This window comes from Rhipicephalus sanguineus, chromosome 3, assembly GCF_013339695.2.
Source record: "Rhipicephalus sanguineus isolate Rsan-2018 chromosome 3, BIME_Rsan_1.4, whole genome shotgun sequence".
Taxonomy (NCBI): Eukaryota; Metazoa; Arthropoda; class Arachnida; order Ixodida; family Ixodidae; genus Rhipicephalus; species Rhipicephalus sanguineus.
Genome location: NC_051178.1, coordinates 209925808 through 209938439, shown reverse-complemented (window position 1 = coordinate 209938439; position 12632 = coordinate 209925808). Strand labels below are relative to the sequence as shown.

Here is a 12632-nt window from a genome sequence, read left to right as displayed (position 1 = left end):
TTTCCCTCTTACATGAGTGTTCCTTCTCGCGTGTTGTGCCAAGTGGCAATTACACTTAATCATGAAATAATTTCTTTAAGGATTTGTTTACGCATACATTCTGTTTGGAGGAACTCACAACGTTTGTGTGCCAAAACTGCAAAAGCAATATTAATGAGAACTAACAGACACTAACGCCAAGGAAAGTACAGGGGGTGTTATCTGTAGTATTTAGAATGTAAATGTGAAGAAAGTAAAGTGGACGAAAAGATGACTTGCCGCCGGCAGGGACCGAACCTGCGACCTTCGAATAACGCGTCCGATGCTCTACCACTGAGCTACGGCGGCGGTCATCCTCCCGTCCACTTTCTGGGGTATATATGTTGATTAAACCTAGGAGTGTTAGTCAGCGCCAATCGCAGCCATGGCGGCGAGTGTGGAACACTTTTTTTGCCTCTTGGCGTCACGTAGCACGTGATCTTTTTACGAGTTGGCAGCTGACCAATAATCCCTCGCATACTACCTGAAGGCATTAAGTCTGCCAGGACGAGACCCTCGCTATGAATGAAGGAAAGCTACGATTTTTCAAGGGCTCGTTTATCTTTGTTAGACACAATATTAATGAGAACTAACAGACACTAACGCCAAGGAAAGTACAGGGGGTGTTATCTGTAGTATTTAGAATGTAAATGTGAAGAAAGTAAAGTGGACGAAAAGATGACTTGCCGCCGGCAGGGACCGAACCTGCGACCTTCGAATAACGCGTCCGATGCTCTACCACTGAGCTACGGCGGCGGTCATCCTCCCGTCCACTTTCTGGGGTATATATGTTGATTAAACCTAGGAGTGTTAGTCAGCGCCAATCGCAGCCATGGCGGCGAGTGTGGAACACTTTTTTTGCCTCTTGGCGTCACGTAGCACGTGATCTTTTTACGAGTTGGCAGCTGACCAATAATCCCTCGCATACTACCTGAAGGCATTAAGTCTGCCAGGACGAGACCCTCGCTATGAATGAAGGAAAGCTACGATTTTTCAAGGGCTCGTTTATCTTTGTTAGACACAATATTAATGAGAACTAACAGACACTAACGCCAAGGAAAGTACAGGGGGTGTTATCTGTAGTATTTAGAATGTAAATGTGAAGAAAGTAAAGTGGACGAAAAGATGACTTGCCGCCGGCAGGGACCGAACCTGCGACCTTCGAATAACGCGTCCGATGCTCTACCACTGAGCTACGGCGGCGGTCATCCTCCCGTCCACTTTCTGGGGTATATATGTTGATTAAACCTAGGAGTGTTAGTCAGCGCCAATCGCAGCCATGGCGGCGAGTGTGGAACACTTTTTTTGCCTCTTGGCGTCACGTAGCACGTGATCTTTTATGGTCAGCTGCCAACTCGTAAAAAGATCACGTGCTACGTGACGCCAAGAGGCAAAAAAAGTGTTCCACACTCGCCGCCATGGCTGCGATTGGCGCTGACTAACACTCCTAGGTTTAATCAACATATATACCCCAGAAAGTGGACGGGAGGATGACCGCCGCCGTAGCTCAGTGGTAGAGCATCGGACGCGTTATTCGAAGGTCGCAGGTTCGGTCCCTGCCGGCGGCAAGTCATCTTTTCGTCCACTTTACTTTCTTCACATTTACATTCTAAATACTACAGATAACACCCCCTGTACTTTCCTTGGCGTTAGTGTCTGTTAGTTCTCATTAATATTGTGTCTAACAAAGATAAACGAGCCCTTGAAAAATCGTAGCTTTCCTTCATTCATAGCGAGGGTCTCGTCCTGGCAGACTTAATGCCTTCAGGTAGTATGCGAGGGATTATTGGTCAGCTGCCAACTCGTAAAAAGATCACGTGCTACGTGACGCCAAGAGGCAAAAAAAGTGTTCCACACTCGCCGCCATGGCTGCGATTGGCGCTGACTAACACTCCTAGGTTTAATCAACATATATACCCCAGAAAGTGGACGGGAGGATGACCGCCGCCGTAGCTCAGTGGTAGAGCATCGGACGCGTTATTCGAAGGTCGCAGGTTCGGTCCCTGCCGGCGGCAAGTCATCTTTTCGTCCACTTTACTTTCTTCACATTTACATTCTAAATACTACAGATAACACCCCCTGTACTTTCCTTGGCGTTAGTGTCTGTTAGTTCTCATTAATATTGTGTCTAACAAAGATAAACGAGCCCTTGAAAAATCGTAGCTTTCCTTCATTCATAGCGAGGGTCTCGTCCTGGCAGACTTAATGCCTTCAGGTAGTATGCGAGGGATTATTGGTCAGCTGCCAACTCGTAAAAAGATCACGTGCTACGTGACGCCAAGAGGCAAAAAAAGTGTTCCACACTCGCCGCCATGGCTGCGATTGGCGCTGACTAACACTCCTAGGTTTAATCAACATATATACCCCAGAAAGTGGACGGGAGGATGACCGCCGCCGTAGCTCAGTGGTAGAGCATCGGACGCGTTATTCGAAGGTCGCAGGTTCGGTCCCTGCCGGCGGCAAGTCATCTTTTCGTCCACTTTACTTTCTTCACATTTACATTCTAAATACTACAGATAACACCCCCTGTACTTTCCTTGGCGTTAGTGTCTGTTAGTTCTCATTAATATTGTGTCTAACAAAGATAAACGAGCCCTTGAAAAATCGAAACTGCAAAAGCAAAATTCAAGTGCTGCCTTGGTCAAGACAATGCTAGGCTTTTGCTGAGAAACTATTTGTCCTGTTCACGCCATAGCACAGCATGCACGAAGATACTCAGTGGCATAACCATCAAGTGCGCTGCCGGTTTGTGCCCACAGCAGAGCTTGCAACACCCAAAATGTCTGCCTGTCCTGTCAACTGAAAAGATTATTAGGACAGTCAACCAAGGCATTCTAATGCGCACTTTTGAGCTGACTAGTGCTTGTCCTAAGCGTAAGAATGTGGAACAACTACACAAGCACGGGGCTGTTGAAATGGTCACAACAAACTGTTCACTGGCTCTTACAGCTCAGTGGCAATTTCTGTAAATGACTTCAAGGACTGCTAAGACTCACTCACTCTTCACTGCTTTTACACCTTTCCTGCTTCTATCAGAAGAGCACCCCACACACCGGACATTGCAAGGTAGATGTCATAACCACGAGAGTAGTCAACTTAAGCAGCCTCTTGCTATTTGCCTGCACTGTTTGTAATAACAATGCACACAGGAAACAGTTCCATCATTGTGAAAGAAAAAAAGCAGCAGCATTCAGGGCCATATGAGAATACCCATCTTAGAGAGCACCCTTGCATTGATGTCTAATACCTTTACATAATCAAACTAAGCTCATTCAGACACGCATCTTGTTACAAGTATAAACACAGGAACAAGGTGCCGCTGGTTGTGGACTATTGCAACAAATAAGAACATAAACGACTAAGAATATATAAAAGTACACAAACAGAAAAATCAACTCCCGTCAAGAGAGTTGACGGTTCCATTAAACAGACAGAAAGAATATAAAAAGATACCTCACAGATGTTGTAGCATACAGAGCATGTATACAATATATATAATATGTATATAACGTTCAATATTTACATGAAAGAAAAGGAGAAGACCACCTTCTTCTGCCTTTCTTTTCTTCAGGTACAAGTTTTTTGTCAATTTCTTTCTTTTTACAACTTTCACCCAGAAAAACTCCTTTTTCACAAGACTACATTCCCACAGCGATACTGGTATCGTATGCGATTTGCAGCATGCTAAGAGTCTAACACAGCTACGAGACACGTCTTTCTGTTTCCAACACTGGAAAACTTCAGTGCACAAACATACACACACACGCACACAGTGACTCAAAGTACTAATGACTCCACATAAAGTCTGCACATACCAAAAAGGCAGCAGCAGCAGCAGCAGGAGGAGGAGCAGATTTTTAGCTACATTCGACGAAAAATGTCACATTTAATTTTCACACCGCGAAGCTATAAATGGAACATGCTGTATTTGAGGACACCAGGTTGATTCCAAACTGCATCCTATACACAAAACTATCAGCACAAAGGCGTTTCTGCATTCTGTACCAAATGGAATGCAGCATCTACTCTTAAGAATTAAACCCATAGCCTCAGCAGGTCAACACGGCCATCAAGCCACTAGGGCAAGGTGACAGTAGGCTGGACTAACACCAAAAAATCTACAGGTCATAATCAGCCTGAAGCATGCAAGCAAGCCATGCCACTATTTAGGTTTGGGGGAATTTCTCAGCTCTGATGGCCATTCGAATGCTATTTTTGTTATTGTCTAGTTTTTGTGTTTTTCAATATGCTGGAAATCCAGAAAACGAAAATACAGCAATAAGCTCATCAGCAAGCACATTCTAAGAATATAGGATACCACTGCATATAGGCACATCAAATGTCATGTCTTTAGTTCCAATCCTGTGAGAATTGGTCACAGGATCGGTGCAAAAGCTGGTCATCAATAGCATACAATGCAACCCTCCTGTGTTTCAACAATCGAACAGGCAAGACCGAAGCCACGTGACAGCTCTTGCAGAATTCATTCTGCATGGTAAGTGCAGACATTTACTTCTGTACAATATCTGACCACACAATTTGCTTGTCATAAAAAAGCTCATGTGTCACTTCAGCATACGCAGTCATTCACTGGAGTAAGCATAACTGGTGCTTGAAAAAAAGAATACTCAAGATTTAATGCCATATTGGCAATATAATGAATCCACTGTCAGTTTTAATTACCAAGTGGTACATCATTACTGCTGTCCTTTTGAAGAAAAAGAAGTTATCGTTCATGACTGCTCGACACTTTTTTTCCTGTATTTCTGCAGACGACTCCTTTCTCTATTATTAGTGACAGACCATGCATGCAAAAATTATGCAACCAGAACACAAAGCAGGCTGGAATGTCAGTTCAGTCATACTAATGCCCATCATGTGACACAAGAAGAAAAGGAAAGCAGGTTTATGTGCTAGATACAATATTAAAAACATATTCAGCCCAAATCTTGTGTAAAAACAAATTGCCATAGTTACGATGTCCTTCACTGTCACCAGTGGCACTTGCCTTGGTACTTCACTTTCAAATAGGAAGTGCTATTGTTTCACAGCACTTTTGTGAAACTGGGCCCTTTGCTATGTGCTAACCAAGAATGCACATGTGCAGACATTGGATTCACATGGTTGCCAACTTGATAAATGGCACTTTACACAAGGACAGACTACTACAGAGGTTGCCAAAAACAGCAAGCACCTGTGTACCCTGCATCGATAACTGACAGCCAAAGCAATGAAAGGCACAAAGGAACAGCTCGGAAACACTGCATCATCAGCGTATGCAAAGGTTTTAACACAAAACTTGGGTGTGAAGCAATGAAACATGTATAACATACAGTAGCTTACATATGGTGCCTAATATAGGTGCATAATTCAAGAGATGGCAGCCTTGCCAGGTTCCTGAATATCTAGCATGTGCCTGTTTAGAGAAACTGGTCCAGATACTGAAAACGAAAATAAAAGAAGAGGTTGTTCTTTAGGTGTTTGATTGTATGTCTCGTTTTTATCAGGTCAGACTAAACAAGCAAGTCTCTGAAAAACACTGCAGTAGAATATGTAAATATTCATAGTACAAGGTTTTCTTAATGAAAGCCCACAAGACAGTTGAACGTAATGTGCTACCCTGCACTGCACTAAATTATGTAAGTAATGTAGGATTCCACTGAAGAATACTTCACTGTGTGCTACAAGCTTTTGAAACAAGTAAGTGCAAAAACTAGCATTAGCAAATGAGAAATTAGAAAAAAGAAAAGCAAAAGTAGTGGATTGAACAGCTATAGAAAGTTGACTAAGATATATATTTATATATATATATTTGCTTTTTGCTTTATGGTGTGCAACAACTAGTTGTCAAACAAAATTAAACACTAAGATTCTTTGGATATGCACATAGAAAGAAAACAAGCAAAAAGTAATATTACAGAAGCACGTTCATCGAGATAAATGGTTGTAGCAAGGAAATGGTTTATCAAATGATTATGCACAATTTTCGCAATATGCACACATTTTAGCAAATACAATACAAAAGCAAAAAGAGCCTTACAAAATACTAATGTTTTTATGCAACTGAGTTTTTATAAAGGTTCAATGAATGCTTTACAGACTTCGACTGTGGAAAACAGTGGAAATAAAAGGGGAGACTAGAAACACGTAAATGGCACCCATTTCTAAAGTTTTAAATGCGTAAACATTTTTTGCACAATTTAAGAGCCACATAGACAAAAGGTTTCACCACCTGATTAAACATCTTCACAAAGAAACATTAACATGCAGAACAACCATGCCAAGTAAATAGAATTTCAAACTTGAATTATATGCTCTCCTTATACCCTCACTGCAAAACCTACGAGTTGCTCAATAAGAAATTGCAAGCATAAACTAAAGAATCAAGCTTGTGTTCTTAGGTCCAAGCTAAAGAGGCAATGATGTTCTAATGAGGCTAACAAAGTTATACAAATGACATTCACAAATGATATCCACTGATCCCAATAGTCAAGCCCAATGTTCTTCATTTACAGAAAGACCTGGTTTGACTCAAGGACAAAGAATGTTCCATAATGGCAGTTCTTGCAAATAAACTAGAGGACAGTAACAAGTAATGAAGGAGACACAAGCATAATAGGTTGCACAAAACAAGCACTGCACTTGTGCGAGTCCCTTCACTTGAGCAAAGAACCTGCCGTTATGGAATGCCCAGACATCAACTTGCCCAAACGAGTAACTTAATCATTTATGTTAAAAATGTAGGCTCAACTAACATCTCGAATGTGTTCAATCACTCCGTTTACCACAGATTTTTTAGGAAAAAGAAGGCATTGTGTGTTAGCAACAAATAGAGGGCTCAGCACCAACCAGCTCACACGAGGCAACAGACTTTGAAAATTGCAGTGAAGTGTCATAGAGCTACGTTTTTAACATTGCCTTTTTCTTATACTTCAGTAACAAGACAATAAATGCAGAAGAGCGACTTATGCCTCAAGTTTATGATCTGTGAGCATCTAAAAAATGAAAGCAAAATTTGAGTCAGACAATAGTAGTATTTGATTCCTTGTTGCTGTTTCACTCAGTAAAATGTGCAGATATTTTTTGCAGCGTGAGACAGTTTTACAACCAGCACGTACATGTTAATGAGCGAAAGTCTCTTAAAGTATTCCTGAACCACCCCTCGTGCTTGGTGAAAAAACACATGCAGGGGAAAGCAGACGCTGCTCTGAAAAGCTGAGCCAATTCTTGAAATCATGCGTGGCAAAGAGAGTCCACAAAAGGAACACGAAGTTGCTACTTTCTCAGGCGCCCTCTCTTCATACAGAGGCCCATACCCACGCTCTTCGTAGGGCTGTCATACAGCAGATCTTTCATCACACAACATATTGCTGCTATTCATCAATAGCTGGCATGGCCAAAAGTGGCGTTTGGATCAGCAACGCTTCTTGCCACGCGGTGCCAGAACGTGCCATTCGCAGCACTCTATAGTCTGCTAAAATTACATGGTTGCAACACTAGTGCACTTTGGAATCACACCTGGAAAGAGCGACTGCGTTTCATGAGGCGCGTAACCTAGCTTCTTTCCCACTGTGTTCCACCTTCTTTCCTGCCTGTGTAACTTGTCGGGACTAGAGTAGAGAGAATGCGCTCAATGCGTGCGACAAATCCCTGCAACTCCACTCGTACTTGATGTTTAAAAAAATGTTTGCAGCAATCGATTCGTGAGGCAATAAACTCTGACACTGAGGCCAATCATCGTTTACTTGCAAAAGTGGTTCAGGACCCCTTCAAAGATCCAATTTCCTCTAAAATGTTAAACAACTGAGAACTATTAAGTGAATAAGTAAAATAATGAACTATCACATAGACCTTCAAGACAGCCACAAGCCCTAATCCTGAATAATGCATTTACTTCATAGTATTGTTAGATTTATCAGTGCAGATCAACTGCACCATGAGCGTCAAACGAAAGTGCTACTTTTCTGCGAAACAAGCAAAAAAAATGGCACAGTCATTTCAATCCATACGCAATATGTTGCAGCTATAAATTCTCAACTATAGAATTTATGTAGGTAAACGTCTATCTACTTTTTGAAGACAATAAAGTACATTTTGTCAGCGAATACTCGGAAACAAGGGGCAATTCATTGGCAGTCATTCTGCTGCAGTGTAGCCTCATTTCGTGATGGCACTGTTCGTTCAGACAGAGAAGACAGTACTACTGTACCAAGCACCATAATGCTAGTAGTTTTTTTTTTTCTGACCTCCCTATTCATGCAGGTTTTTCATAGGCTTTCTTTAAAGGGAGGGACGACCGATTGTTCTGGATCTAATTTTTTTACGGTGCAGTGGAAAGCTCCTCCTCAGCTGTGGTCAAACTTGCAGTGCTTGATTCAAAAAGCATGTAGATGTATTGTAAGCAGAGTTTTTCGATCTGAGAAGCCTCTAAAAAAGTCCCTCCTCCAGCAATGCAAAGAAGCCATAGCAATGCTGATAGCCCTCTTCCAAACTGTTCATAATGCTCAACGTTCTGGTTTCACAGGAGTGAGTGCAACTGAGGTTAACAACCTTCATTTTGATATTTTCAACAGTTTTTGAATATAGAAAGCAGGTTGAACAAGTTTTCCAAATGCTCGTTGCCACATGAAGTCCCTTTACTGCCTCGCAAGACAGGTGCTCCTGCTACTTCTCCAACTCGTTGGCAGGTGCCGCTAGTCCTTTAGCTGACACGTTTCATACTGCCGCTCATTAGCATAAGATCATATGTCAAGCGAAGGAAGTGCTGCTGTTCTGCTCACTACAAACAAAAGCTTATCTGTTCATTTTAAGTTCGAAAAGATAATAAAAAAAAAGTCTACTGCATTTCAATACTAATATAGAGACCATTAAGTGCGTACACCAGTAGAAGGTCACGTGATCGACCTCTACTGCACCTTTGCATCTTTGCCGCGTGGAGCCCCAAAACTCATTTTTCACGACTTTTAGTGAAGAAATAAAAGTACAAATCCATGTCTAATGAGAAAAACAGAGCTCATTTTAGCCAATACAATGGACAATCTTTCCATTAGTAGGATCATCTCAATTCAGGTTCTGAGCAGTTTTTAAAAAGCAATGAAGTGACATTGGTATCGGGACACCTCAATTTCTTCTAACTGCTCCAATAGCAAACCAACTGGATATTCTTTTGCCAAAGCACTCCCTTGACGGTGCCTCGCAACTTCCAGTGTACAATGAAAATTGGTAATAGTGTATGGTGGGGGACCTTTAAAACAAGCGGGCTATCAATTTGAGCAGAGAATGCAAAATGGTTGAAACATTGCTGCAGCAACGAAATAGCAATAGTAATCGAACATAAAGCTGCAAGAGGCGGCGCCCATCAACTTAAAGCTAGAGTGACAGAATGCACTTTTGGAATTTAATATACATTGTGCTTACCATGAGCTGCAGCCTGGTACACCAAGAAAGATGAGAAAGCTAAGCAATGTGGCAGCACCGCTGATCAGCACTCCGCGCTATCCCACACATTAGGAGAAGGGAATTTCCAATTATCGATCACCAGGAAAAGAATTGTATTTTGGAAGTATGCAGAGACTGGAGTGAGCAACTTTTGCAGATTATTCCTGCATGTAAGAGGCTCAAAAACACATAACTACTACTATGACATCTTCAGCACAATGCCTGTATCCTCAGTGGCACAGCTCAGACATGTTATCAAAAAAAAAGAAAGACAAAAGTTGGTATATTTAGCTACTAAACTAAACTAACATTATATTTATCTCTAATGTTGCTCTAAGGTTTAAGGAAAAGTGCAAGATAACTGAATAAAGTCTATCTTGCCAGTATTTATATATACCCCTTTAAGGATTACAAACTTTAAGGTTTGGATTGCTGCTATATAATTAAAGGAGGCCAAAAAGCTTCCAACTAACAATTGTGCCAAGCACCCCAACAGTCGAGACAACAACTAAATGCATGTTTAGTTATGTTTGAAATAACTGCTTCAAAAATAACAAAACATAACAAGTAATGTTCCTTTCTTAACTCATAGGTAATAAATTAAGAACCTCAAGAACTCCCCACAAAAAGGCAGAAATGAAATAAGCTCTACTACAGTAGGTGGCAGCCTCTTCAAGATGCTTCAAAGCACATTCCATATCTTTCTTGGAAAAGTATTTAGAGGAATATCATACTACAGCCAATGAAATTGTGCCTACCATGGTAAGATAAGTAATTCCATAGCGCATAAGTTTTGCATGTGCACTAGTAAACATTATCCCCTTTGTCAGTGCTTTCATTTTGAACCAGAGGAGATGATAAAGATGTCCTGAAATATTGAAAGGTTGAAAGCTCATATGATCTTTGTTGCCTTTCTAGAATTCAAAAAAAGTTTGTCACACAGAAAACAGTCTTCTCAATAACTCTGCCTTTCATGTACTACACCACAAAAATGCATTATCCATCCAGGACAGACAACCATCTTTTAAAAATTAAGAAGTGTGCACATTACTTAGCTCCAACGCATACTGATAGATAATGGAGGTGACGAGACAAGTGATGTGTCATCATATGCTTCAAGCAAGCAGTGAAACTAGCGGTTCAGATGGCATACTACTGGCCTGGCAAGTGGTTCTTAACCGAGATGCGCAAAATAAGATATGTGGCTTTGTTCTTTTTCCAAGTTTAAAGCACCATGAACATCAAGCAACAATGTGAATCCATGCTCTTATAACAGCCCGGCACCCATGTATGTAGACTTCCTGGTAATTTTAGACAAAAAAGAAGCCACGAGATACACTGACAATCACTTGATTCTGACACATGAGAAATAAATCATAAAAGGAAGAAGAAAAAGCTACGTGGAGAAAGTACACAAAACCAACATGATTTGTATAACATTTGCTGGTTGCCACTCAAAGCCTTACAAAAGGAGAAGTGAGTGCATTGAACTTTAAATATGCCTGAAATCTCAGGGATGCATAATAGAAAAAAAAAGCCTGATATGAAGCTTGTTAAAGCATTAGTGCTGGAACTATGTTGTTAGAAATGTAGTGAAATAATCATCAGTAAAACAAGGAACACTAAATTTCAAGAAACTGTTGCTCCGCAACTTTTGATAGCCAACTAAACTGCATACATGAAGAAAAAAAAAAGGAAGGATTGCAATTAAAGCCCAGTCCAACATGTCAGCTAATCTTACTACAACAAATAAGCACAGCAGTCGCGACAAGAAACACAAGAGGCTAGACAGGCTTTCAGTTAAGGACTCTTCTTTCACTAAGCGTTACTCATTCCTGCATTGTAAGACATGGAAACAAAGTTGCTTGAACAAAGTCCAAGACCACACAAATGCATAATAATGTACACATAGCTGCCATATGAACAAGAAGGCAAATGGAGAAACTATGTCAGGCATATGCGCTTACATCTTGCCACACAAATTACATTAACACATAACAGTTTCACAAACACACAGTTTCCCTGTGCCAAAACAGCTGCCAGTGAGCCTTGGTTTGAAACCTTCATCACACAGGATAAAATTGTGCTCTTGCTGGCAATACAATGGCCGCTTTGCCTAACAAATAAAAAGATATAGTTGAGGCAACAAAACAGACTCCTTCTCCTCCCAAGAGGGAGCGAACGAAAAAGAGCCGAACTGCAAATCGAGAGACGATGGTGGCATTATCGCTTGTGTCACAGTGGGAGTCAAAGAGAAGGGCTGCAGCCAGGAGTGCCAACTTTGCGAGCCACTGCAGCAATGGCACATGGGTGACAACGAGTGGGAGGCATTCCTATGGCTCCATGGCGCCTTGCTGGGGCTGGTCGGAGAAGAGATGCCTGCTGCTTCACTGGAGCCTCTCGTTGAGCAGGAAAGGGTCAACTATGGGCCCCGGCCTGTGCACCCCCTGGAAGGGGTTCCGCACAAGTGGGCAGAAGGCCGAGCTCTGACTGGGCCGCAGCACAAATTGGCTGCTCGGCTTGAGCACGCTTTCGGTACCATCGCCCATCAGAGGGCTGGTCGCGGGCTTCCTGAAATGCAAACGTAAGGGGTGCATGATGTCTTCCCTTTGTTCTGTGAGTCACTACTACCACACTTGCAGTAAGCACCTGTGAGAATGCCTGTCATACAAAACAGGTCGCCAGGGAAATACAACTTTTTATCAACGCGCAAGTTGTTTGAGAATTTTATCAGAAGAGACCAAGAAAATTTTCGGAGATATCTGACAACCTTTTAAAAAAAGACCAGGAACCAGGCTATTCTCTCAGTGTAGTGCTGAGCTCAATTTAAATGCAACAGATTGGTTCACAACAAAAGCCAGGTTCTCTTCAAGTTGTCAAGTTACAAGAGTAGTTTGAAATATGAACATCATCAATTACTATGGCGTAACTGCTGCAATATTAGCACAGTTTATTGAACGTTGCATGTGTCGTCATTGCTCTAACCATGCAAATGCTAGCTGACCAGCGATGCTCAAGATGTACTCAGAAGCAAGATAGTAGTTCTATCCAAGGGGTATAAGCCAGAAATTGTGCATGCATATGTACACATGAAGTGCACATGTATTATATACAAAATTTCACGGGGAGGGGGTTGAAAGTCACCCCCCCCCTGACTATGCCAGCGTTCTATCCAA

At 41.7% G+C, this 12632-nt stretch overlaps 1 protein-coding gene across 1 annotated transcript in view; it reads right to left on the bottom strand.

The window, feature by feature from the left end:
* Positions 1 to 3263: 3263 nt before the first annotated feature.
* Positions 3264 to 12632, bottom strand: part of LOC119388202 (protein FAM117B) — a 129806-nt gene continuing 120437 nt past the window's right edge. The window contains exon 8 of the mRNA XM_037655864.2: positions 3264 to 12027. Coding sequence (XP_037511792.1) covers positions 11844 to 12027 — 184 coding nt within the window. The 3' untranslated portion in view covers positions 3264 to 11843. The remainder of the gene's footprint in view (positions 12028 to 12632) is intronic.